The sequence below is a fragment of the Hippoglossus stenolepis genome, chromosome 8 (assembly GCF_022539355.2).
Source record: "Hippoglossus stenolepis isolate QCI-W04-F060 chromosome 8, HSTE1.2, whole genome shotgun sequence".
Classification (NCBI taxonomy): domain Eukaryota; kingdom Metazoa; phylum Chordata; class Actinopteri; order Pleuronectiformes; family Pleuronectidae; genus Hippoglossus; species Hippoglossus stenolepis.
In genome coordinates this window covers 25,695,634-25,720,357 of record NC_061490.1, presented here as the reverse complement: position 1 = coordinate 25,720,357, position 24,724 = coordinate 25,695,634, and the positions used below count along the sequence as shown (strand labels likewise).

At 45.1% G+C, this 24,724-nt stretch overlaps 1 protein-coding gene across 1 annotated transcript in view; it reads right to left on the bottom strand.

The window, feature by feature from the left end:
• bbs9 (Bardet-Biedl syndrome 9) overlaps window positions 1–24,724 on the bottom strand; it is a 131,005-nt gene that overhangs the window by 64,168 nt on the left and 42,113 nt on the right. The window contains exons 15-18 of the mRNA XM_047341041.1: window positions 21,051–21,191; window positions 20,167–20,262; window positions 19,665–19,837; window positions 19,350–19,502 (exon numbers count right to left, since the gene is read on the bottom strand). Of these exons, the coding sequence (XP_047196997.1) occupies window positions 19,350–19,502; window positions 19,665–19,837; window positions 20,167–20,262; window positions 21,051–21,191 (563 nt within the window). The remainder of the gene's footprint in view (window positions 1–19,349; window positions 19,503–19,664; window positions 19,838–20,166; window positions 20,263–21,050; window positions 21,192–24,724) is intronic.

Here is a 24,724-nt window from a genome sequence, read left to right as displayed (position 1 = left end):
CGGAAAGGTTCATGTTGAGGTCAAAGGAATGGCTGGGAGTGTGTGTGGGTGTGTGTGTGTGTGTGTGTGTGTGTGTGTGTGTGTGTGTGTGTGTGTGTGTGTGTGTGTTTGTGTTCAGGCTGTTTCCATGTCTTAATTAAAGAGCCAATTAGAATCTCTGTTTAACGACGGCTGAAATCAGAGGCCATTTCCTGACTAATAGACACACACCCATGGATACAGTTACATACACACGAACGCACACGATCACATACTTTCACATACACACAAAAAACACTTGAGTGGTGAAGCATGTGTTTCTAGTGTTGTGAAGCCTGATGATCCCAGCTATCAAACATCTGTGAACACACCACACACACACACACACACACACACACACACACACACACACACACACACACGCACACACAGCAGGGCGTGTGAAGGGTTGCAGGGAGTTAACCTAAACATTACAAATTGTCAGTCACTACACTATCAGAACACACAAACACACAGAGAACAAACACTCCATCTGCTCGGAGCAAAAAACACACACATCCTCTTCCTCTCATCTAGTTTTCATCTCTTTCATCTGAGTCCACGTTCAGCGAGTGCAGCTTCATTAAAGGTCATTACTTCATGTTGTTCGTGATGTTCACAGTGAACTGTCAGATCCCTTTGACACAGCGATGTGTGGTCGCTCTTCACAAACTGTGGAACCAGACGAAAAGTCCAACAAACATTTAGGGAACTTCTCAGTTTAGCCTGAACCTAAATATCAGGTGTGAAAGGCTCCTCAGACCAGAAGAGGTGGTGTTTGGACAAAGCAGCTGCGTCATTACGTCCTGATATTACATGTGAAGAGGTTAACTGAGAGAAAAGGTGCGGATGAGTCGCTTGTTTGTGAATTTGTGTGATAGCAGCTTTAAAAAGGAGAAACAGAAGAGACGGCGTTGTGTTCTGTCTGATTCATTTCACGTCCGAGGAGGAGGTGGAGACGGTGGAGACGAAGAGATCTGGTGTACGACTGATGAGCATCTCTTCTCCCAGTGTCTGATAGACAGACAGACAGTAACCACTATTGTCCGTGGTCAAAACAAGCACAGACACACAATCCTGATAACACTGTCTGTCTTCACTGTGCCTGATAAGACTGGAGGAGTCGACTGAGCAGAGTGAGACAGACAAGAAGAGACTGGAAGGAGACTGAGAGTAAGACGGAGACGGTGAGTTTTTCAGACAGAAGCCTCCTCATCAGAATTCCCTGATAGTCCCGGTTCTGAGCAGGTAATCAATTCCTCTGCTGAGGGGGTTTCCTCTCGTCGGATCCAGAGAGTGATGCTTATTCTACGGTTTCCCTCGGTCTAAGGTGATCCAGATGAGCCTGAGTGTGAGCTAAATACCTTCAATGTAAAACTACCAGAAGGGAGAAGGTGCCGGGGGTCTCCCTGGTAAGAAAAATAAAGTCAGAGTCTACTTTTTTAACCGCCTCCCCAATCAAGGCTGTCAGGGATGCTTTAACAGGCCGTCGTTCAGCGGCGCGGGCGGCTGCTAAAACACGGCGCTGTGATTTATGAGGCTGTCGCACTCCGTCAAAGAGCCGGCTGAGCTCCTATGTTTTCCCTGGGACGGCGAGAGGGAAGCCTTCTGCTTTCCTTTGCCACGCGTGTTCACACGGTCACGAACAAAGAGCTTTATTCTCCACTGATAGGTCGAGACCCGCCCACCCTCTATCGCGCTGCTCGCCAAACTCAAACCTCCTCAATCCATGATGAATATGCCTCTTTTTCGGGCTGTCGGGGTTTGAAATATGGGCGGACGAAAAAACAAACACGCCACTGGATGAAACCTTTGTACACAACAGACAGGAGTGTGTGTGTGCAGACACACAAAGATACGACTCCTCACACAGAGCCTCACATCTCCAGCAAACACAGGATCCAACACAAACTAACATCTCAGAAAACCGACGAACAAACGCACAAATCAACCGATAAGTTGATCAGGAGAAAATTAACTTGTGAGGGTTTTAATTATTCAAGTCAGTTTTGATTTGTTTGGTTTTTCCAATTCATTTATTTTATCGTAATATAACAATAAGGCTGAGTTTAGAAGAAACGATACACGGGACAGATATTTTGCTTTTCAGGGAACGTTGAGTCCATAAAGAGCACGAAGAACAAAACATCTCCGGTTTACATATTTCACAGCCTTTCGATGAAGAACAGGAACAGGCTGACGCAGATGATAGTTTCTGTGTGGAAAGAGAAAATGTCCATCTTTGAACTTCTTGAGGGGAAATCTAAAGGGAAAACAAGGCGTGTCTATTAGATACGATGAGTTATTATGACAGTGGGGGAGACATCTGTGACTCTGCTCTCGTCTCCTTTAACTTGAAAAGAGAATTTCTCACAGTGTAAACATTTGATCAGCCTCTGACGAGTCTGCTAATCAGGAACACGTTTAATGGATGAATCAATAACGAGAGGAATATTAGTGCTCGACCCGCATGCTCCCAAAGACAAAACACAGAGATTCAAACACGCACACCCTGACGACAGATCACGGCCTCATGTCACGCACGCTCTTAAACCTCTCGTGCTGACGTGCATTAGCAGCTAATAGCTAAACCAAAAAAACCTTTACAACATCTTAACTCCACACACACCCTCACACAGACACACACACACACACCCAGATGCTGGGGCCGGTCGTTGCTGCGGTGTGCTGGGTGGTCCTGAAGGCCTGGAGGCCCCAGACAGAGCGGGGGACTAAATTACACAGTGTGACCCACCGCAGTGACATCCAACCTGGGATTAACACCCAGGCCGAGTCCCTGGCCTCAGGTAGCCCCGGGCTGGGGGAGTGGACCTCGACAGGTCCAGAGGTGACACACACACACACACACACATGCAGGCCCACCCATAGCTGAGATAACGAGGAGGCTGGTCCAGCTGGATGGATGAAGTCGGGGGGGGGGGTTCTGGTGGGAGAATTTATGAAGTATGTTGTATCCAGGAAAGTCCACACTGTGTCTACACTCCCACCTGAGACGGATCCCAGTTCACACCTGGCAGCACAGCGAGTCTCAGACGTATCACACCTGTCAGCAGGTTTTTTCCTGCAGCTTCCGTCTGAAACTGTGACTCCACGGGAAATACACACAACAACACGCTGAGCACCTGCTGCTCCAGCTCAGGGTCACGTTTCAGGTCATTTCTACATCCGCCAGCGTTTCTCTCAGCAGAATTACACACAAACTACTGGACGCATACACAGGAAACTTGGTGGGAAGAGGTTCAGGGAATAAACCATCCCAGCAAGTTCAGATCAGACCACAGATTCCACTGAGAATAACTCATGGATCTAGATAAACAATAGGACTGATCTCTATGAGCTTGACTGAATTCAAGGAGGTATGAGCTCTTTTAGTGACATTTTACTTATCTATGATTTGCACATTGGAAAAATATGAGCGAGACAGAAGAAAACAAGTCGTGAATGAATTGTTTAAGTACTTGAGGATCGATCCTTTCTAAGTTATTAAATCTGAGTTGAACCGGGTGAGAAGACAGATGCAATTGTACGTTGTGGCTTCATTTCTGGATCGTGGGAGGAAGTGGGCAGATGTCGTCCATCTTTATTCACTGTCTGTGAGGGTGGACAAGATGTTTGTGGATATTTTGGGGGATTTGTACTTTCTGATTCTGCTGTAAATTACTTCCTGGCCTTGAACAAAAGTTCCCATGTCCAACTAAAACCTTAATGTGAATCAAACCTGTGACGTCTAAAAAGTTCTTCCTTCACGGTTATATTTGCTCTGTTTTGCTTCCAGGTTCCAACAGGATTTGTCAGATTTTATGAGTTTTCCTGTCGTGAATAAACTGCTGACAAGTCAAATATATCATCAAACGTTGATTCTGACTCGTACTTTTATATCCGAGAGTGATTTTCAACTTTTCCCAGAACCTGTTGTGTCGGGATCGAGGTCATGAATGTCGGCGGAGAGCGAGACGGACAGAGGGAAACTGGGGCGAGTCAGCTGTGGAGCAAATCTTGATATATTTCGCAATCAAACTCCACGGGACCAGCTGGAAACATCTGGACGTAATGTCACGTCGTCTGCATGTGGAGGTCAGAGAGGGAGGTCTGAGGTGGAGGAGGAGGATATCAGAAACACACACACACACACATACACACACACACACACATAAATGCAAACGCACACATACACACCTCATAAAAAAGGGCTGATACAGCTGTTTTGGAAGTGTGGCCAGGGTCAAAGGTCAAACAGATACACTGACACCACACACTCACGCCCTAAAGCTACGCACTTAAATCAATCAGGCTGAGGCGCACGCATGTACATGCACACACACACGACACACACTGTTAGGGAGAGTGTATTAATAGCATGTGATGTGACTTAACCCAAGGGCCCGTTTCGCCAGAACAGCTGTGAGCGCATAGAAGTGTGTGTGTGTGTGTGTGTGTGTGTGTGTGTGTGTGTGTGTGTTGTTGTTTTGCTTAAACCTTCCTCAAAAGCCAAAATATATGAACTCTATTGGCCCGATGAAAAGTTCAATGGTGCAAGAAAACACAGGACACGCCTGCCACACATCTTCTCACATATTAACTCTGAACATCTGGAGTGAAAACTCAGCGTTCGCTTTACAATACGACAACATTTATTCAGATTTAATCAAAAATACAAAAAAAAACCTGCAGCAGTGCAGAGCTTTGAAAAAGGAATAAAAGGAATAATTATTTATATAACAGATTTATCAGCTAATGAGTTAACCACTTGTGGTTGTACGTCTCCGCTCAAGAGTCAGAGTTGCACTTTGCATCTGCGTCTTTTAAGATTCATATGTTGACAACATTTTGAATACTTTTGAAAAGTGTCTTCTGTGATAATTCTTACAGTTAAAAAATCAGCTCATCCCTGATGTGTTGAGGTAATGAGTCGTTCCTGAAATACAGCGTTCATGAGAATGGAACAAGAACAAATTTAATAAAGAAAATGCTCTTCACAATTACCTTGTAATATCTCTAAAGATGAATCCATTATCAAACTTATTATTTTATTTATTTAAAGGGACCGTACACAACACAACCGTTAAGCAAGAGTAAGCCATAACTCATTTGCATCTACAGTCCAGTGGCAGGAAAATAAAATTGATAAATCTCAGAACATACTTCTTCCAGAAAGATAATTCTGATTTGAGTTTTTTATTTTTATAATTAATGGCTAATTCCATTTTACCCATACAGGCACCGACAGAAGAACCTCAAAATGAACTTCTACCAGAAAATCTTACCTCATTTCATTTTGTTCATTTTATTTTGGTCCTTTTTATTGATTTGTTTTCTTTCTTACTGTGTTTTGAAGTCGTACATAAATAAAGTTTATCATTATAAATCGACTTAACATAAAAAAAACGTTTTGCTCCCATGTGAAGTTTTATTTTAAGTTTTCCAATGTGTCTTTAATAACACACAACAAACTTTATTATGTCTGTAAAACATGATTGTTCTAAACTGTGATGAATTCTGTGGTGACTGCCGGTGGAATTGTGTTTCTCCACAGACACACACACGCACACACGTGAAACATCCCTGCAGACCTACGCAGAGCAAAGTGTTCCGGGTAACCATAGGTTGCAGATGCACGTGGGAGGAGACTTCGTGCACGCGCTCCAAACCTCAACAACACATCGTGCGGACTGTGTGATTAACCTCCCGTCAAGATTCAGGTTGGAAATGGAGAGGAAGCGCATAAGTGCTACATGCGAGAAGGAAAGGAAACCGCCACGTAAACGTATTGGAGCAACTACGTGCAGCTCGGAGGAATTAATTTAATCCTAGTTTGAAACGGATTATTTAAGTAGAACAGGTCAGTGAGGATGGAGGTCGTGTTAATGTCTCTATTCCATGACAGGGTTTGACACGTGCTGGTCAGTCTGACATCTTTTCTGCTGACATTAAAGAAGAAGTGCATTGTGGGAGAGTCGGGGAACAAGGCTCCGATCATCTGCAGCGTGAAACCAATGAGTAAATAACTTCACGGGTCCAACTTGACTTCTGCAGCGACTCTTGCAGTCGTTCCTGCTGAGATCAGAGCACATGGAGGAAGCAGAGGACACATCTCACTGCAGGACCTGGTGAAAAGTCACGTTCAGTTTCCCTCACGACGACGGAGCAAAGAAACGCACACGGGGAAGACAACTCCTGTCCGATTGTAAAAATATTTCTTTTTTAAAAAGCTATTTTCAGACTTTCCTCTTCATATGTGCTGTATATTGCGATGTGTATGCGGTCTGTGGTGTGTGTGTGTGTGTGTGTGTGTGTGTGTGTGTGTGGGGATACTGTTTAGTCTGAAACCATATTTAGTCTCTCTGGTCCTTATGAGGAGGCCTATAATCACACAGAACCTTTCTCTACTCATTACACACACACACACAGAAAACACAACACACACACACACACACACACACACACACACACACACACACACACACACACACACACACACACACACACACACACACACACACACACACACACACACACACACACACACACACAGTGGCCTGTCATTATCAGTTCACACTAACCTCCCAGGCTGCACACATGCACACGCTTACAGTGCAAAAAGATGCACGCACGGCAGGCTTGCATGAAGACACACATACTGTATGCACACATTTGATGCATGTGCACATTTGCAGGATAAATACATGGGGACACGATTAAATGAAGGACACACACACACACACACTCAGAGCCAGATGTGTGTCCAGCTGTGTGTCCAGCAGTCAGTCCGCTGCAGGAGCAGATTTATTCCGACTGTTTGTGTCTCGTATCATTTAAATCTGTAAATCCAGTGTGAAGCAGAACATGAACCGGAATCAGAGCGAAATGTCTCAGAGTCACTTTCACTGTGGAGTCGTCTCATCTCAACTGAATCACACCATATTCATTCATTTACTGGTAAAGGAACATTGAGTTTCATGTCACAGCTTCTCGGAGTGTGATCGTAGTTTGCGTCCATGCGTCATGTCCCGCCCCCTGCTGCTCTACAGGCTCCGCCCCTCGCCCGAGTGTTCCCCACATGTTCCTGTTGGTGTGAACGAGTTCTGAAAAGTGACTGACAACTTCCTGCAAACTCAACATTGAGTCTTTGAAATCTACTCAAACCATTTCAAAGACTTTATTTCTCAGAATCAGAGACGAAGCCAATGGACCAGTGTGAGTTATGAAATTATGAATTAAATACAGGCGAAGACAAACAGGGTAATAACTCAAGTTGCTTCATAACAAATTAAAAATGTCTGACAAAAGCCTGTCACAATAAATATGATTTGAAATTGATTAACATTATTAAAGTGTTATAGTTTTGCCGCCACTAAGATAAACGACACTGAGATGAACGATATTTAACAAAAGAAAAGTCAGAAATCCTGCAATTAATTAGATTAACATATAACGAGCATCTGACCAGGACCTTGTTGTGTTTACACAGACACAACGTGAGGGTGTGACTAAAGTATGAGCTGAATATAAAAATGGACGATCTCGTCAAACTCAAACACAGCCTTGTTTCTTCCACGTCCTCCTGTGACTTCATTATTTCTGCCGCCATCACGGCCTGCTGCTCTATCTCCACCCGGCTCCTCAGCGTGGTGCGGACGTCGTTAAACCGACACATCCTGCGTCACGGGTGTGAGTGTTGTTTGGCTTCTGCCCCGCGCCCCCGTGCCCAACAGAAATCCAACAACCTTCGCTAAATCATTAAATTTAATTTCATGTGGAGCAAACTGCCGTCCAAACACATCTTATGTAACCGTGGTCGTAGGTCGAGATGCCAGAGCTCCGCCTCCAGCGGAGATACGACAGCGTGTCCCTGCGTGGTTGTGTGGGTTTCTGGTCGTGGTGGTGATCTGCAAACTGGAGCTCACTAAGAATCTCTTTGTGTCAGTTACAGGACGGGAAATTATGTAAAATTAAATGTAATTTCCTGAAGCTGGTTAGAAAACCACAATAAGATACCAAACATGTATTTCTGTTTAGACATGCAGCAGGACTCATTGTCATTACTGTCACTCTCCCTCAAGAGAAAATATGACCGGACGCTGAGAACGTCACGTTGTTGCTCGTGTGTGTGTGTGTGTGTGTGTGTGTGTGTGTGTGTGTGTGTGTGTGTGTGTGTGTGTGTGTGTGTGTGTGTGTGTGTGTGTGTAAATGGTGCATTGTCTGTATGTGGTCAGAGACCAAAACAAGGCAGTCTAATCTTGGCAGACAAAACACAGAGAGATCCTGACTACAAATTAGCACCACACACAGAGAAAAACCCACACTGACACACACACAGAGAAAAACACACACTGACACACACAAACACACAAACACACACACACACACAGAGAGAGAGAAACAGACACACACACAGACATAAACACACACACACTTCTGCAGCTGTGGAGTTTCTTTTCCACCTGTTTCTCTCCTTTCTCTCTTTTTTGCTTCTTTCCTTTGCGATTTTCTTGTTCAGAAGTTTCTGGATTTGTAAAATTTACCAAACATAATAATGTGAAAAGGGTCGAGAGCTTTCAAACCATTTTCTCACTTTCATGTCTTCCACATCGAGTCAGTATCTGAGCAGAGGCCGACTGAATCGCACTTGCAGACAATGGTGCAGAGCTAACTTTAAGTGAAAATAATATAGATTTTTTTTTGCACAAAATGTATAAATTCACATTCATAAAATGATCCATGTCAAAACTGTACTGTAAAACTTTCTAGATTTCAAGGTGGAAACTTTGTGAGTCTTAATTCGATGTAACTCCTGTTGAGACACTTCAGACCAACGACTGCAGCCACCAGACGTTCTCATTTCAACATTTCATTAACTCCAATAAATGCTTATGAAACTGTTAACAGGAGTAATTTCAGATTTAACTATTCGGGATTAATTTAAATAAACCACGTAGAATATACTGCTTCTATAAATGTCTTTTCAGGACTCGTTATCCTGAACAAAAGAACTGTTGAGCGTAACAAAACAAAACAACATTGTCTTCTCGTTTCCCTGAACGCAACACACACATGTGTACGTGTTCACTTACACACACAGAAACACAACCTGTACACACACACACACACACACACACACACCACAGGCATCCCTACGGGCCAACGCTGAACCACACACTTGATGCAGTCCAGACCAGAGAGACCTGAGAAGCACACACACACACACACACACACACACACACACACACACACACACACACACACACACACACACACACACACACACACACACACACACACACACACACACACACACACACACACAGAGCCAGGTCTGAGGTGATGGTTTTGGTTGTGGTCCCAGTGAAAACGACACTAATTTGGACTTAAGGAGGTTTGGTGAGCTGAGTCAAAATTCCACAAACCTGCAACTGCACCAGCCGCAAGCTAATCAGCGGCTAACGACGCCAAGGTAAAGCCAATGAGCTCGATGCTAACGCTATTGTGACGCTGACATAGCCCACCTTCGCTCAGATGGCTAATCTGATCAAACACACTGGTGCCTTTGTGAAGTGACCTCCACACACACACACACACACACTTTCATAATCATGGATGCACACACACACAAACACACACATACAACACAGACACATGTACTGCTCACACGTGCCAAGAAAACCACACTAAATAAGTTGTACCCGCAAACACACCCTTGGCAGGCCTGAGTGTGTACCTGTGTGAGTGTACCTGTGTGTGTGTGTGTGTGTGTGTGTGTGTGTGTGTTGCCCCCTCCATGCCTGTTTGCTTTTCTCTCAATGGTCTCCTTTGAAGAGGAAGAGAGCGAGTGAAGGAGGCGTAAAGAGAGGGAGCGGAGGAGGGGAAGAGAACTCTGGGAATTCACTGCAACAAGATAAATAGGCTCGGCTTGGCGTCGCAAGGCCGCCACACTCTCTCCGACAAACACACACACACACACACACACACAGACACACACACCGTGATTACAGAGTAAATATATGTAATCTTATAAATCAGCTATTGTTTGTGACGTAGAGGGACAAAATGTGCACACACACACACACACACACACACACACACACACAAGATGCAGAAAGCGACATGTTGACTTTGGAGAAAGTGAACTGATGGAGGTCATCAGTCATGCAGGCTCTCACACACACACAGACACACACACACATACATACAAACAACATAAAGAATTCAGTGTACAGACATTTCGAGCACTCGTCCTCAGAGAAGCTCTGGATTTTACTCTCACTCTTCTTTGAGTAAACTTTCTTGTGTCGTTTTCTTGTTGCTGCGTCTTTCTAACTCGACAGATGCTCATCGCTCAGCTAAATACTCACAAGGACAAACTAAGGCGCAGTCACATGACACCAAGTCTAACGTTGACTTCTACTGAACCCGTGCACGGCAACAAATTGGGAAAATGAAATACCAGGATTCAAGAACTTTGAATACCACGGGGTCCAATGTGGCCTGGAAATGTTTCGTTCTCGTTGCGTTTTACATTTCACTGCATCTGACAGTTAAAACAGAGAACACACACACACACACACACACACACACACACACACACACACACACACACACACACACACACACACACACACACACACACACACACACACACACACACACACACACACACACACACACACACACACACACACAGACGTTTTCCGCCATGTGCCCAAAATCCATTAGCTCCAGCTCTGACTGCAGATCTGTATATATTGTTCCAGTTTATTATAGTTGGAGCGACTGCCAACTTGTCCCGTTGTGCGTATGGTTTCCATACAGGCAGAGACCACATGACGTGCTCCACGCACCGCTGTATTTACAGCTAATTAAATAATGCAATGACACACGGACACAGGGATCTTTGTTACAACAGCATTTCCTTAACGGACAGGAATTTATTCATCGGATGCATGTGGCAATTCACTCTGTCGTGTGGTTACAGCGAGTGTGCGAGTGTGTGTGTGTGTTTGCTGCTGGTGTGTGTAATCGTATTATTTGTGGTGTATCAGGCCCAGAGTCCTGCTGTTTTCAACAAAGAGCGATTAGCGTGAGCTGATCCGGGAATCGAACGTTAACACAACACAGTCTGATGACATTTGTCACAGTTTACGACTCTGCCGCGGTTTGAACGAGGCTCCAGGATCCACTTAGTTTGGTTTATTTGACACAACGTAAATACAAAATACATTTAAATATGTTCGATATTTTCACTTGCGTCCCATAATCGATTTAATTAACATTTAGAGGAACTTTACTTGGCCTTTTTTTAACCCTTTATTACAGACACAGGAGGTCTGACAGGAAATTAAGAAAAGTTCCCCATCCAAGTATTCTCTTGTGTTCTTAACTTCCTGCCTGTTTTCCATCTTCTGCTGATTTCTTTGGTTTTTAAAACAAAATAACTTAAATTTAATACCTCCCACTCTTATCCCCCAGTCTCGAGCACTGGTGCAGAACACAGATGGATGTTTTCACTCAGCACCGCTCCGTGGTCCTTTGACTCACAACATCACTGAGAGCGAACAGGTTTACAGTCTGTGGTCTCAATGGCCCGACAGCATGAAGCTCCACACATTGTCTTGAGAGCTGCAGAGTTGATTTCATTTACTCTGCAGCCAAACAAAAGCCCCCCCCCCCGACCGCAGCAGAATGTAAACAGCACCCTGCTGTGGTTTTGTACGTTACAGTCGGGACGTCCGTGCCAGAAGGAAAGAGGTGCGTAGTTTGGAAAAACCACGACACGGGGTCAAAATTAACCTTTAACACGGAGCAGAAGGAACCGGGACATGAGCGTGGTGGTGACAGTGGTGGTTCACGGTGACGGGGTCGAGCCACAGATTCCCAGGTCAGTGTCACAGGGTGTAAAATCAGACCCGGACTGTTGGCACTCAACAATCAGACAGTTTAATTAAAACAGCAGGAACAAAAAAAACAAAGTCTCCTGTCCATAATATCAGCTTCTTTAATCTCCTCCCAGCGTGACAGCTTCCCAACATGGACGACTTATTAACTCTCTGCTTGGTGCCCGGCAACAGGACACAACACGAAATGATGTGGTGAGCACGGTGGGAAAATAAAGTCACCGGTCCAAACTTCAGTTCCACGGAGGAAAACAGGATCTGATTAATGATTTTTGTCTTCAGCAAGAAGGAAGTTATTGGATAATTCAGGAAAAGCTACAGGATGGATTCAAATGAAACGTGGAAGGATCCAGTCACTTTTATTTATTCTTGTTTTATACGTTCACTGACTTTAACATTTCAACATCTTCTCCAGTTTGTTTTTTGTTTTACTGAAAACTTTCTCCAGTGTTTCATATTTCTGTCAATGAAGCATTTGTTTATTTCTTTTTAAGTCTTCTTATTACTTCAGCTTATCTTTCTTTCTGACTCTGATCTGCTTTTAAATCCCTAATTCATATTTTATATCGTCTTCCCCCCCCCCCACTCGCTCTCTTTCCTTGCACTAACACTTCCTCTTTCTCTTCCATCTCTGCGGTGAGATAGAGATCGGATCCCTCCGTCGATTGTGGGTCAGACAGCCGACGGATGAAAGCAGATCAATAAGAGATAAAACAAACAATAAAAGTCTGATTTGCTCTTTGATTGTTTCCGTTGTGGGATCAGAGGACAGGATGGGAAGGAGGGAGGAGGGAGGAGGGAGGAGGGAGGAGGAGATCGTGTGCGACTCTTTATGTTCCTCTGTCGGGATCTTTAACTTCCATCACTCTGCGATTCTCTGTTTGCATCACAACTTCTTCAACGGCAAGAAGAAAGAAGAGAAACACATGATAAGTCTCAGTTTGCATTGTTCTAAACTAACAAAGAAAGTTTGACGTTCCATCGTTCGCTGTCAGATTTGAATCCTCTTAACATTTTATTCTTTCCTTCTTTCAATCCTTCCACCTCTTTGTGTTTCCTTCTCTTCTATCTTTTAGCCTCCATCTCTCGCTCATTCCATCTCCTCATATTTCTTCCTTTTGCATAAACATAATTCTCCTTCTTTGTGATTCTATGTCGTCTCTGTTGCACTTTTCATCGCTTCGGTCTTTCTCTGCATTTCAGCCTCTGATCCCCTCCTCCGCCTCCCCCGCCCCCTGACCACGTCCATATGTTAATAATAACGTCTCCTCCAGCCTCACCACATCTATGAGGAAATCCTCTGGCAGGTCGTCTATGTCTGATAAAGAACATGACATCCTCACTCTTCTCTCCCTCTCTCTCTCTCTCTGTGATTCTCTTTGTGCGACTTTCATACCACAGCTTAAGCGGGATCCAAGAATCTGGCCCGACCCCGGCCGCAACCGATGTGTGGACTGTGTGTTAGCGCGCCCGCAACCGCTGCTGCAGTTAATGAGTCCGAACCTGATTAAAGTCTATGGGAAGATAAATAAAATGAAACTCGACCTGATCGAGCCTGAGGGGGATGAAGAGAAATCAGAGCCAGACTCGAACCCGTCTGGTCAGAGTTGACTCAGTTTGGGCTGAGGACCAAAGCTTTATCACAGAATATTTATCTGATCCTACGAATATAATGAGGTTTTACAGAGTTAAATGTGAAACGTTTTAACTTTAAACAGACCTTTAATGACTTAATGCTACCTGGAATCGAAGATTTAAAATTCGGCCGAACAGTATTTGTGCTTTATAGAAATAAAACACAAACACAATAAAACAATAAAAAATGAAATATACAATGCAAAATGTTAACATAAATGCACATCTTTTCTTCATTGTGTATTCTGTGAACAATACGTTTATATATAAAACATAAACGCTGATAATGAAAAGTCTGTGAAAGGCTCATATTGATCTGTTTTTATCACCAACCTGATAAATAACCTCTAATAACTTGTTTTGTTGCTTTGACTGACCCGTGTACTTAAGGTCAGGGGGTCACATGACATAGTGAACTGGGAGTGATCATGTGAAAGCAAAAGGAATTAAAATGCTGGATACAGAGAAAAAGAGCCAGACTACCTGCCTCTAGGCAAACACCTGGAGAGTGTGTGTGTGTGTGTGTGTGTGTGTGTGTGTGTGTGTGTGCACAGGAGGTAAAGTTGGCTTTGGTGGCTTCCTCATCATCAAGAGATAAAGCACAAAATCCCACCCGCATTACACACACACACACACACACACACACACACACACACACACACACACACACACACACACACACACACACACACACACACACAACATGTCAGTCAGCTGAATGAAAGACAGCCATTCATTGATAAGACAGACAGTCACATAAACAGACTGTCTGAGAGAAAACAAACCAGACCACCGTCACCTCTCTGAGCTCCATTCAGCTTCAAGAGGGGTCTCAGTGTGTGTGTGTGTGTGTGTGTGTGTGTGTGTGTGTGTGTGTGTGTGTGTGTGTGTGTGTGTGTGTGTGTGTGTGTGTGTGTGTGGTGTGGAGAGCACTGAACGGTATGAATGTGTTTCTGGGGTGAAATATCTCCTCGGGAAGGAGGAGACAGCAAGAGGGGGTCGTTGGTTCTCATCGGACCTTTAATCTGATACACAAACAAACACACACAGGGCACCTAAGAGCCTGCCATTCATTCACGGAGAGACACACACACGCACACGCGAACACGTAAACATGCATGTGCAAACTGACCAACACTCAGCGGAGATGTACATGGACACATTGTTAAACACTCACAGGTATAAACACAGATACACACATCTGGAAACTAACTTTATGCTTTTATATAAATGCTCCTAACGACTGCTCTGAGTGAGGGAAGATCTCGTGGATGCAAACGAGACCTGAGACTCTACAGATCCAGATCATATCTCAACTGTGTCTTCAGGTTGTATCATTGCCGAGATATTAAAAGGAAGATCTGGATATATTTCAACGTCCACATCCCCAGAGGGTTCATCGACGGAGCATCTTCCTCTCACTGCGTTTCAGGTGCGAGTTGGTTTCCCATTCATCCAACCTTGAGGGAATATGCAAATACAGGGAGGGAAAGAAACACCCCCACTTGCACACAAGCACAATCATATACACAATCTACACACACACAGACACATGCATTCTCCAATGTGTACACAACTGTACTGAAATATGAATAAAACGATTAATACACAGATGTGAAAACATAAAAATGAATTCGTACACACACACAGGGAGTCAGAGGGCCGTTAATGGCGGTGGTCCGGCGCTCCACACTGGGATCTGTGTTTAGCCATGTTTAGAGCTCCATCTGGGGCCAGATAAATCAAGCTGCTGTCTACCAGAAGCCTCCATTAGGGGCCCGGCGAGGCCCCTGGACGGCCTGTCAGTCACCCCGTCAGTCAGCAGGCTGCCCTCTTCCAGCGTTTGAACTCCTAATTACAGGGAGTCTCAGCGTGGCTCGGCCCGGCCCGGCTCCCGAGCCCCCCCAACCCGCCTCCCGGGCGGCAGCGTTCGCTAGCCCAGCGCTAATGCTAATACTAACAAACGACGGACGTTTCACCTCCAGAGGAAACAGCGCCGGGGAAAATATTTATGGAAACCGAAAAGCCTCCCTCCGTTTTCTTCTGCCCCCTTTTGGCCTCTCTTCACCCAGTTCCACAAACTCCTTTTTGAGCTTTTACTTCTTTGAGTGACAGTCCAGGGTTCTGCATTGCGAGAGGGTTCAGCACGTTAGTTAGTGGAGGAGCATGAGCGCCACGCTAACCTCTGTCTGCCACAGATTAATCAAACACCAGTTAAAGGGGAGAGGTGTTAAACACAGGGGCCGCGATGACTGATGGCTTTTTAAGGAGTGACCGGGGGAGAGAGGGAAAAACATCTCAGAGCAGAACAGGAGACAGAAACACGGAGCTGTTCTGCCTGTAGCTGGTTTGTCTGCTGTGAAAAACACTTTAGCTGGTAACAAACAATCCTTCATGGGTCCCGCTCCATTCTGAAAGTCATCCATCATAACGGGCCCGTCAGACAGTTCAAACATCGGGTGTATTTTGGAATCCAGCCACTGTGGTCGGCAGATGAAAAGTTTCCTGCGCTTACACATACGGACACATAAAGTCAGACGTGGCCTGTAGCTCTCAGGAATTCATGAATAAAATATAGGCCCATAAAGGCAGCATGAACAATGGAAATATTATCCTGCGCTGCATAAATGCACAGCCGACCACAAAGTACTCTCACAGGGAGCTCGTTCCTCTTATCTCTGACGGCTCGTCGGCGATGGCCGGCCGCTGCAAGTGGAGACACACACACACACACACACACACACACACACACACACACACACACACACACACACACACACACACACACACACACACACACACACACACACACACTGCTAACAAGGGGGAACACCCCCAACACACACACTCCCCATCATCCAAGATTGATGCAGAAAATTTACCCAGCAGACATTCCTCCTGGCTGAAATGAAAGAGGTGCCTGGTTCACCAGCATTCCTGATTGGCCACACATTCCTCTACCATTCTAACTGCAGTGTGATTGCTGGCATGGAGCCGCCGCGACTTCTCGAGGTAAATACCAGCAAAGTCTCTGCTTCATAAACAGACCCATGAAATTCACCTGGTGAAGGATGTTGCCTTTAATGACAGGAGAACAGTGAGAAGAGGCAGCGACCCGTCTTCTTTCATCAAGACCGCTAATGATCCACTGAGCAAGGCATTAAACAAACAGGGAGCTTAGAGGTCCACAGGTTTGAACTATTATTTACAGGTTTGTTTCCCACATCCCTGTAAAGCCACAAGTGAAGCTGCTTTCAAACATGCACCGAAGAGGCTGAACGTGAGAACACGTATGTCAGAGGGTTTCTCCTGCCAGCCCCCGAGTGAACACTTTGGATAATGTCAGCGTGAGAACACAGCAGGAGATTATTAGGAGGGTTCACTGGGAGCGGGTGGCTGCCTTGATGACGTTACCTGAATAGAATACAAATATCTCTCGATGTAAAAGACACCAACGAAGACGTCACCTGGGAAAGACAACAAGCTTTTGGTGATAAAGGCCGACACCGACACGAAGACGGGCTGTAAACACAAACACGTCCTGCTGCACCACAGCTCGCCTGAATGCTCCAGATAACGTTCCTGTTGTCATGAACACGTCTGAGCGAAGAATCTCCTGCTGCCTTCTTCATATGTGAAAAGAAAACTTAGGACAAAGTTCATGTTCCTTCAGAGTTCACGTCTGAAAAGTGGTCAAGACACAAGAACAAAAAGTGAACTGATAGAAACTTTGACGAATGAATGACGAGCAATAAAAGGATATATTAAAATATATAGTCAAAGACATAAACAGTTAAAGCGGTGACAGAAATCAAAACCCACCCAGTTAAATTGAAATAACAAGGGGCACAATAAATAATCAAATTAAAAGCGAATTTGATTTTAAGCCATGTGTCATCATTTTATTAAAAATTACGTCTGTGATGTATCATCAAGAAATTTCCCCTCTTCCAAGTAACCAAACAGCTGAGTTGGCCCCGGCCTTGGCAGCACGACTCCTAATACTGACATGAATTATTAATTTGACGCATTCATCACTCTTCCGACCAGCCGTCGATAGCCTCCATTATGGCGGGTGTGTATACATTACAGAGTGTATAGTGTGTCAGAAACTTCCCGCATGCAAGCGGCAGGATGGCGGGAAGAGAGGAGGACTCAGACGGAGGGAGAGGCAGAGAGAGAGAGAGAGAGAGAGAGAGAGAGAGAGAGAGAGAGAGGGAGAGAGAGAGAGGGAGAGAGAGAGAGAGAGAGAGAGAGGGGGAAGGGAGAGAGAGAGAGAGAGAGAGAGAGAGAGAGAGAGGGAGAGAGAGAGAGAGAGAGAGAGAGAGAGAGAGAGAGAGAGAGAGAGAGAGGAATGGGTGATGGACAGAAGTGACAGCAGAAAGCATTATTAGCTTGAGGAGGAAACCAGAGCTGCGAATCGGACAGAACGAAAGAACGAGAGAGAAACTGTCGCACTTTGACCCACGTGGTGAATATGTGATAATACAGTGAAAGGCCTTGGCGGGTTTGAACCTTCTGGCTGTGAAGAAACGGTGCTAACCGCTGCACCACTGCACCAACGAGATCTCGAAGCTCCTTATTACAATGAATGCAACTCAGGTTTGGTTGATGCCGTCTCGCCTGCCTCAGGAAACACAGCTGGTGAAGTACGGACACGGTACGTGTGGCTGATTAAACTGTTATGGCAGTTTACATCTAACAGAGCAACCATATTAACATTTAAGGCAGACGTGTTTAGATCCGGTTCCCTGATGGTTTACACTGGCGAGTACCAAACTAATCCGAGGTGAGCTCAGTTTATTTGGGTAAGAATGGCATTAGCAGCATCAGCAGGCTGATTAATTTCCTCTCATTAAGCTCTGTGAACTCTCAACACTAACGTGCACTGAATTAGCGTTTGGTTAGAGCAGCGTCCTGAGAGAGAGAGCGACTGTGATCACAGAGCGCCGAGCGGCGACGTTCCCACAGCTAATGAAGAGATGATGTCACACCGCGGCGCTACGCTAACGAGAAGCTAATGGACGGCGGAGCTGATGACCTGGTGAGCTCGCCTGTGGAATAAACAGCAGGGGCAAGGAACCATCACACACACGCACACACACACACACACAGACGCACACAGACGCACACATACACACACACTCTCCACAGGGGTGTGCGTGTGTGTGTGTATTTATTTAGCGAGTCCAACTGGGTGTGAGCTCACAGCTCATCATCTAAAGAGAGGAAGTCCATAAATCAGCAGAATACAACTCTCACACTGTAAATCTATGCCAACACGTCATCGCTGTGTGTGTGTGTGTGTGTGTGTGTGTGTGTGTGTGTGTGTGTGTGTGTGTGTGTAATGAAAGTCAGAAAAACATTTACTCTATAAGGTAAAGGTCAAACAATCAGAAGGAAGTTAGCTGATATCATGTGTGCGAGGCAGCAGGGTAAGTGAGGTTTCTTCTCCCCACTCGTGTCCTCCAGTGTCCTCCAGTGTCCTCCAGTGTCCTCCAGTGTCCTCCAGTGTCCCCTGGAGGTGTTATCAGGCCAGATGGCAGATCTGCACGTTCCTGCTCAGCTGCAGGGTCTCCTCTCAGCGGTATGCTAATTAGATGGCGGAGCGACTGAACTCAACTTTCAGCAAAAACTTTCTACTTCCTAAAACCAATTCGCTTTTATTAGCAATGTGGGCACTTGAGTCCCCGCACAGTGTGTGTGTGTGTGTGTGTGTGTGTGTGTGTGTGTGTGTGTGTGTGTGTGTGTGTGTGTGTGGTGTGTGTGTGTGTGTGTGTGTCGGACCTGGCTGTAAGTGGCGTCCAGCAGTGTGTCAAGGTTCTGCAGAGGTGCCGGGGTTTTGTCCTTGAATCGAGTCAGCAGGCGGCGCTGGATGGCTCTGAACTGGACCGCTCGCTCCGACAGCAGGTCCTGGTACTGCTGAGCACTGAGACGCACGCAGCTAACACACAAACACACACACAGAGACACATGTTGTTTCACAGAGTATTAGGTCTTTCAATTCAAAAGGAAGCACAGGATGAAACACAAAGCTTGAGTCGTTCATATTTGCTGCCTGACATCTACAGTGTGTATGATGTCGCGTGTGAGTGATTGTACCTGGAAGTGGTGGTCGACTGACAGGAAGTACTCCTGCAGCGGTAACGGTCCACTGAAGCTCTTCTTGAAGTCCTTGACTCCCAGTTCGGTGAAATGTCCATCGAACCTCTGAACCAGCTCTTTCACCACCAGCCACATGTCCTCAAAGCTGTCGCTCTGGATACGGTAACGCTCTGACAAACAAACAGCCGCAGTTAAACCAGGGCAAAGGTAAAATAACCAAACAATAACAAGTTTGAATGATAAAATAACCAGGAAAAAGAATAAAAACAGAGCTGGTGCCTGTGGTTATACAGTAAGTACCGTTTTATATGTGTGATAAATACATATTAATGTTGCCTCAGAAGTAAAAGCTGCTGGTGAAAGGTTGTGAAATTCATGAAGACACACAGATAACATTTGGAAACGGCCTCTGATGAAACATTGAATCAGAGATTTCCACCTGTCGGGATGGAAGTGAACCAGCAGTTTAAACTCCTGCTCATCTGTTAGTCTGACTCACGGGAGGTCCTGGAGGCGACCACAGTAACTTTGGCTCCCGACAGGAACTGGAAAGCCAAAGTATTCCCGTCCTTATCTTCCGATTTCTCTGAAAACTCTGCGGAGAGAAAGAGACAGAGAGCAGAGTGATGAGACAGATAAGACGGCGTATCATGATCCAGGACGCCAACAAAGGTGGAACGATATACAGTCACACTGTTCGCACAAAGACGCACAATGGGAGCGGGCAGGAGCTGACACACATCACAGCACACACAGGAGCGAGTGTGTGTTTAGACGTCAGAGCTGCTGATTGCAGCCGATTGTCAGATAACAGGGAATTGTTCTCACACACACACACACACACGCACACACACACACACACACACACACACACACACACACACACACACAAATAAATAAGATATATAAACACATTCATATAAATACACAACCACACGAAATTCACAAAAGTGTAAACACATTCTCACGGCTACATTTCTCCAATGTCATGTGGACTTGTGTATCGCCCTCTGGTGGCCATTTCAATCGTCCTCGGTCGTTAAACAACATTAGTTTTACATGATACAGGCCGACACCGGTGTTGATGTGGTGTAAACACAAACACTGAGCTTCTGGACATCGTCCTGTTGTTGTAAACGCGTCTCACCCGCTTCCTCATCTCCTGCTGCGTTCATCAAGTGTGAAACACGAACTCCAGAAAATGTCCAGACAGTATTTTCCAAACATTTTCCGGAGGTCGTGTCTCAAAACAGCTTTAGACGGACGACCAATGATAAAACTGATCATATGTGTGCATCGCGTATGATTACAGAAGCATTTCCATCCTCGCAGCCAACCGCCTCGTCTCGTGTTCACGTGTCTGGGCGTGTGTCCGTGTTTTACCCGGGAAGATGGCGTTGAGGTCGACCGGCGGCTGGTTGGTATCCACGGTGATCTTAAACTTGGTGGTTTTGGCCGGAGAGGAAGGAACACACACCAACAGCAGAGGAAGACTGAACCTGGACTGGAGAACCCTGGGAACTCCTGAGGAAAAGAGAATACATCAATATTTTAAAACATCTTAAAATTTTATGTTTAAAATGTTTATCCTTCATATTTTACGCAATTTATTCCTTTTCCATTTTTCCATCTTGTAGAAGTGCCACCGACCTGCCAACGCTTGTGGAGGGTCTCAGCCCCCCACACTCACAAAGTCACCAGGAAAAGATATTTCTTGCTAAATAAAACCTAAAAATATATCAAGTTGTTTTCTTTATTTGATTTATTCTGGATTTATCTTGCGTCATTCATGCCACTCTTCAATCTCCCCCTCCTAAAGATCTTTTCCTGAAAAACAGTCTGAAAGCCACAACCCACTTCCCCTTTAAGTGGCGCCCATCTTGACCAAACTCCCCTACGGCGAATCAAATGAGGTCGGAACATCGCCTTTCAGGCTCCCTCTCCAAACAGCAGTCAGGTTAACATTTGTTAACATAGTCAACACTGCAGATATTCAGATTACATGAGTATCTGAGAGCTACGAGACCGAGAGACTCAACATCAACACCGAGTGTGTGTGTGTGTGTGTGGGGGGTGTTTGTCGAAGATCCGAAAGGGAAGTTTTGTGAAAAGTGGAGTGAAAGTTTGAGATGTTTAAAAAAGAAATAAGGAGAGAGAGGGGAGCTCAAGCCAACTATAACTATGTTCTGAGGCTAAGCAGTGCTGAGCTTGGCAGAAATCTACACTTAGCTAGAATAACAGAGCGAGGGTACGGAGGGAAAGGAGGAAAACAGTTGTTAAGAAGAGACGGAGCAGCGAGGGAACCTGGGGAGAGGAGGTGAGCTAACGACAGCGGAGGGAGAAGACCTGAGCTGGGCAGAAAGAGTGGAAATTAACCAGAGGGAGGGAGAGACCGAAAGAGAAATAATAAGAGAAACAGCAGCCGAGGTGGAGTTTAATTATGGAATGTTCCAGGTTATTACAGATAGTAATAATTACCTGCAACTACTGTGCACCTTTTCATTCCAGACATGAAATTATTTTGTGATTATGTGAATAACTCGGTTTGGTTTGAACACATGAGCTGCGGCAGAGAGGGAAGAGCTGGAGCCAAGAAAAACAGCAGAAGGACACGGAGAGAAAAACGCTTTTTTCAAGAGGAAGAAAGACTCTTGTGCACTTTTCATTTCTCTCCTCACTCCCTTGATTCCTCATTGACCCTTCGTGCTGGGTGACTGAACAGCTAAACAACGAATCACATCCAGCCAATAGAACACAGACAGAGTTAGATGCACATGTCAGAGCGAATATGAAGCATGTTACTCGATATTAGAAGTGAAAACTTCATAATAAATGGTGAAAACGATCCCCGTTGGAAAAATAACGCTGTAAAAAATAAATGTCATCAGATCCAAAGTTCTGCAAACGTTTTTTGAGATTTTAAGATACAAGTGTGTGATTTTGTGATTTTTTTTCAAACCACATAACTTTGATGGTAATCAGAGGAGACGTGATGCGCACTGGGATGGATTGGCCGACTCCGGCAGGTTTCAAGTTTTTCCAAGTTAAATGTTATATCGTGCAGAGATGAATGAAACCACTGGCGGCCTGAGAGGAAGCAAAAAGAGGTTTGCTCTGGAAGGAGGTCAACCCTAAAACCCTAAGTTAAAGTAAACGTGATATGTAATGATTGGATGAATGTAGGTAGACACAGGTCCTTTAAAATCCCCACCTGTCAATCGACACTCTGAAGTTTCCCTTTGCTCTTCGTTCAAACTCACTATCCATTCAACAGGCTTCTTCATTTCTAAAGCCGCTTCTCCACTGGTCAGAAAACCCTCTAACATCTGTCTTCTGTCTGCACTGGGAGTGGATTTAATCTGCATCCACTCCCGGTTCAAATGACGGCATTTCATCTCCAATCGACAGGGAGGGGACACGTGAGGACAAGAGAACGGGCTGTTCAACGTAGGTAAGAACTGAAGAAGCCTTTTGAATGAGAGTTGAAACATCTTCAAGAAACACAAGCAAGGATCCAGCAAGACCGGTTTACGACGTCCATTAAGTGAAAGGATTATCAGACAATAAACACTCCATCAACTCTCGTAAACTCATAACAGCACAAACCGTTTGTGTTTTATCTCTCCTGTGGTTTGGGCTTTTCCTCTCTGTCCTTATTCTGCAGGTATCTCTGACTCCAGAGCTGCAGGATCCAGATCTGACACTATCCAACTATTATTATACGAGTTATTATCATAACCTCTGACAAAGAGGTTTTCATCTGTGTTTGTTTATTTAGAACTATTGGATGGATTGTACCACCGAACTTGGGGGACAGACACACTTTTATATGCGTCACATAAGAAACCCATTAAATAACTTGGCGAGATAAGAGCATTTTTCAACATTTCATGGATCTTGATGAAAAGAATCTGACTGAATTTTTATTTGAATCTGATAAATGTCAGATCCATGACTTTAAACGGGGACTGTTCTTTGGCAGAGGTGGACACTGCCACTCCAGTTACTACTGTTATTAAATGGTGCTGCTATCATTATTAATAACTTTATTACATCTGAGTATCACGACAACTATTGTCATTATAAGAGTCTGACAGTGATTAATGACTCTGCTCTGCTCTGCTCTGTCGGTCGTATATTTCTGAAGCTTGTTCGTTGGCAACCTCCAAAATAAGACTTTTCACACAACTCCACAAACTGTCCCTGCTTTAACTTTATCATCTGTGAAACACATTTCATGTTTTCTGATCAGTGTGAACAGCGAGAGGCCGCGGCCACATTTCCAACGCACTCCAATGTCTTCTGTGTCTGCTAAAGTCATATCCTCAGTCACGTCACTTTCAATGCTGGACCAGAATCTGGGTCAGTCGCCATGGCAATGAATAAAAGTTGCATCATTCGCCTACGTACAATGTCAGAGTTTTACTCAGTTTCGATGACACAAAGCTTGAGGAGATACAGTGGAAAGAAAAGCAGCAGATTGATGGAGTTTGAGGAGACGACTCAGTGGAGAAATCTGGGACTGAGGCCTGCACGGAGACCGAAGCCAAAGAGTGAGTAAGTGACTAAATACTGTTTCTCAGTTACAGTAAACTGAGGTTACCGTGTTTGTCTTACAGATTCTTCAATTCATTCTCTCCTTGTCCGGCTCTGTAGCCGTCGGTAATCTGCTGTGAGGGATGTTTACGTTCCTGAGGGTGTAGCTATGACTGAATCCCCATACACATCACATACTGTAACATCCGACCCCTGACCTTTCCCCTGACAGTCGCCTGCGATGCTGGTGATACGGGAAGCGGAGCTTTGTCTACTGCTAAACACACTTAACATCACCACCGAGCACCACTGCTGCTACTTGTTAAAGCTGCCGCAGCTCCACTGTGCTGCCGTCTCAACGGACTCTGATTCCAATTATCTGGAATCTGTGTTTGTGTCTGCGTGTGTTCGAGACGGAGGCGGGAGAGAGAGAGGGCGACCACAGAGTTTATTTGAGTAGAGGAACACTGTACGGGATCAGGTTCTTAACACAGCTGCAGTGATGTCAGCGTGTCTGTGTG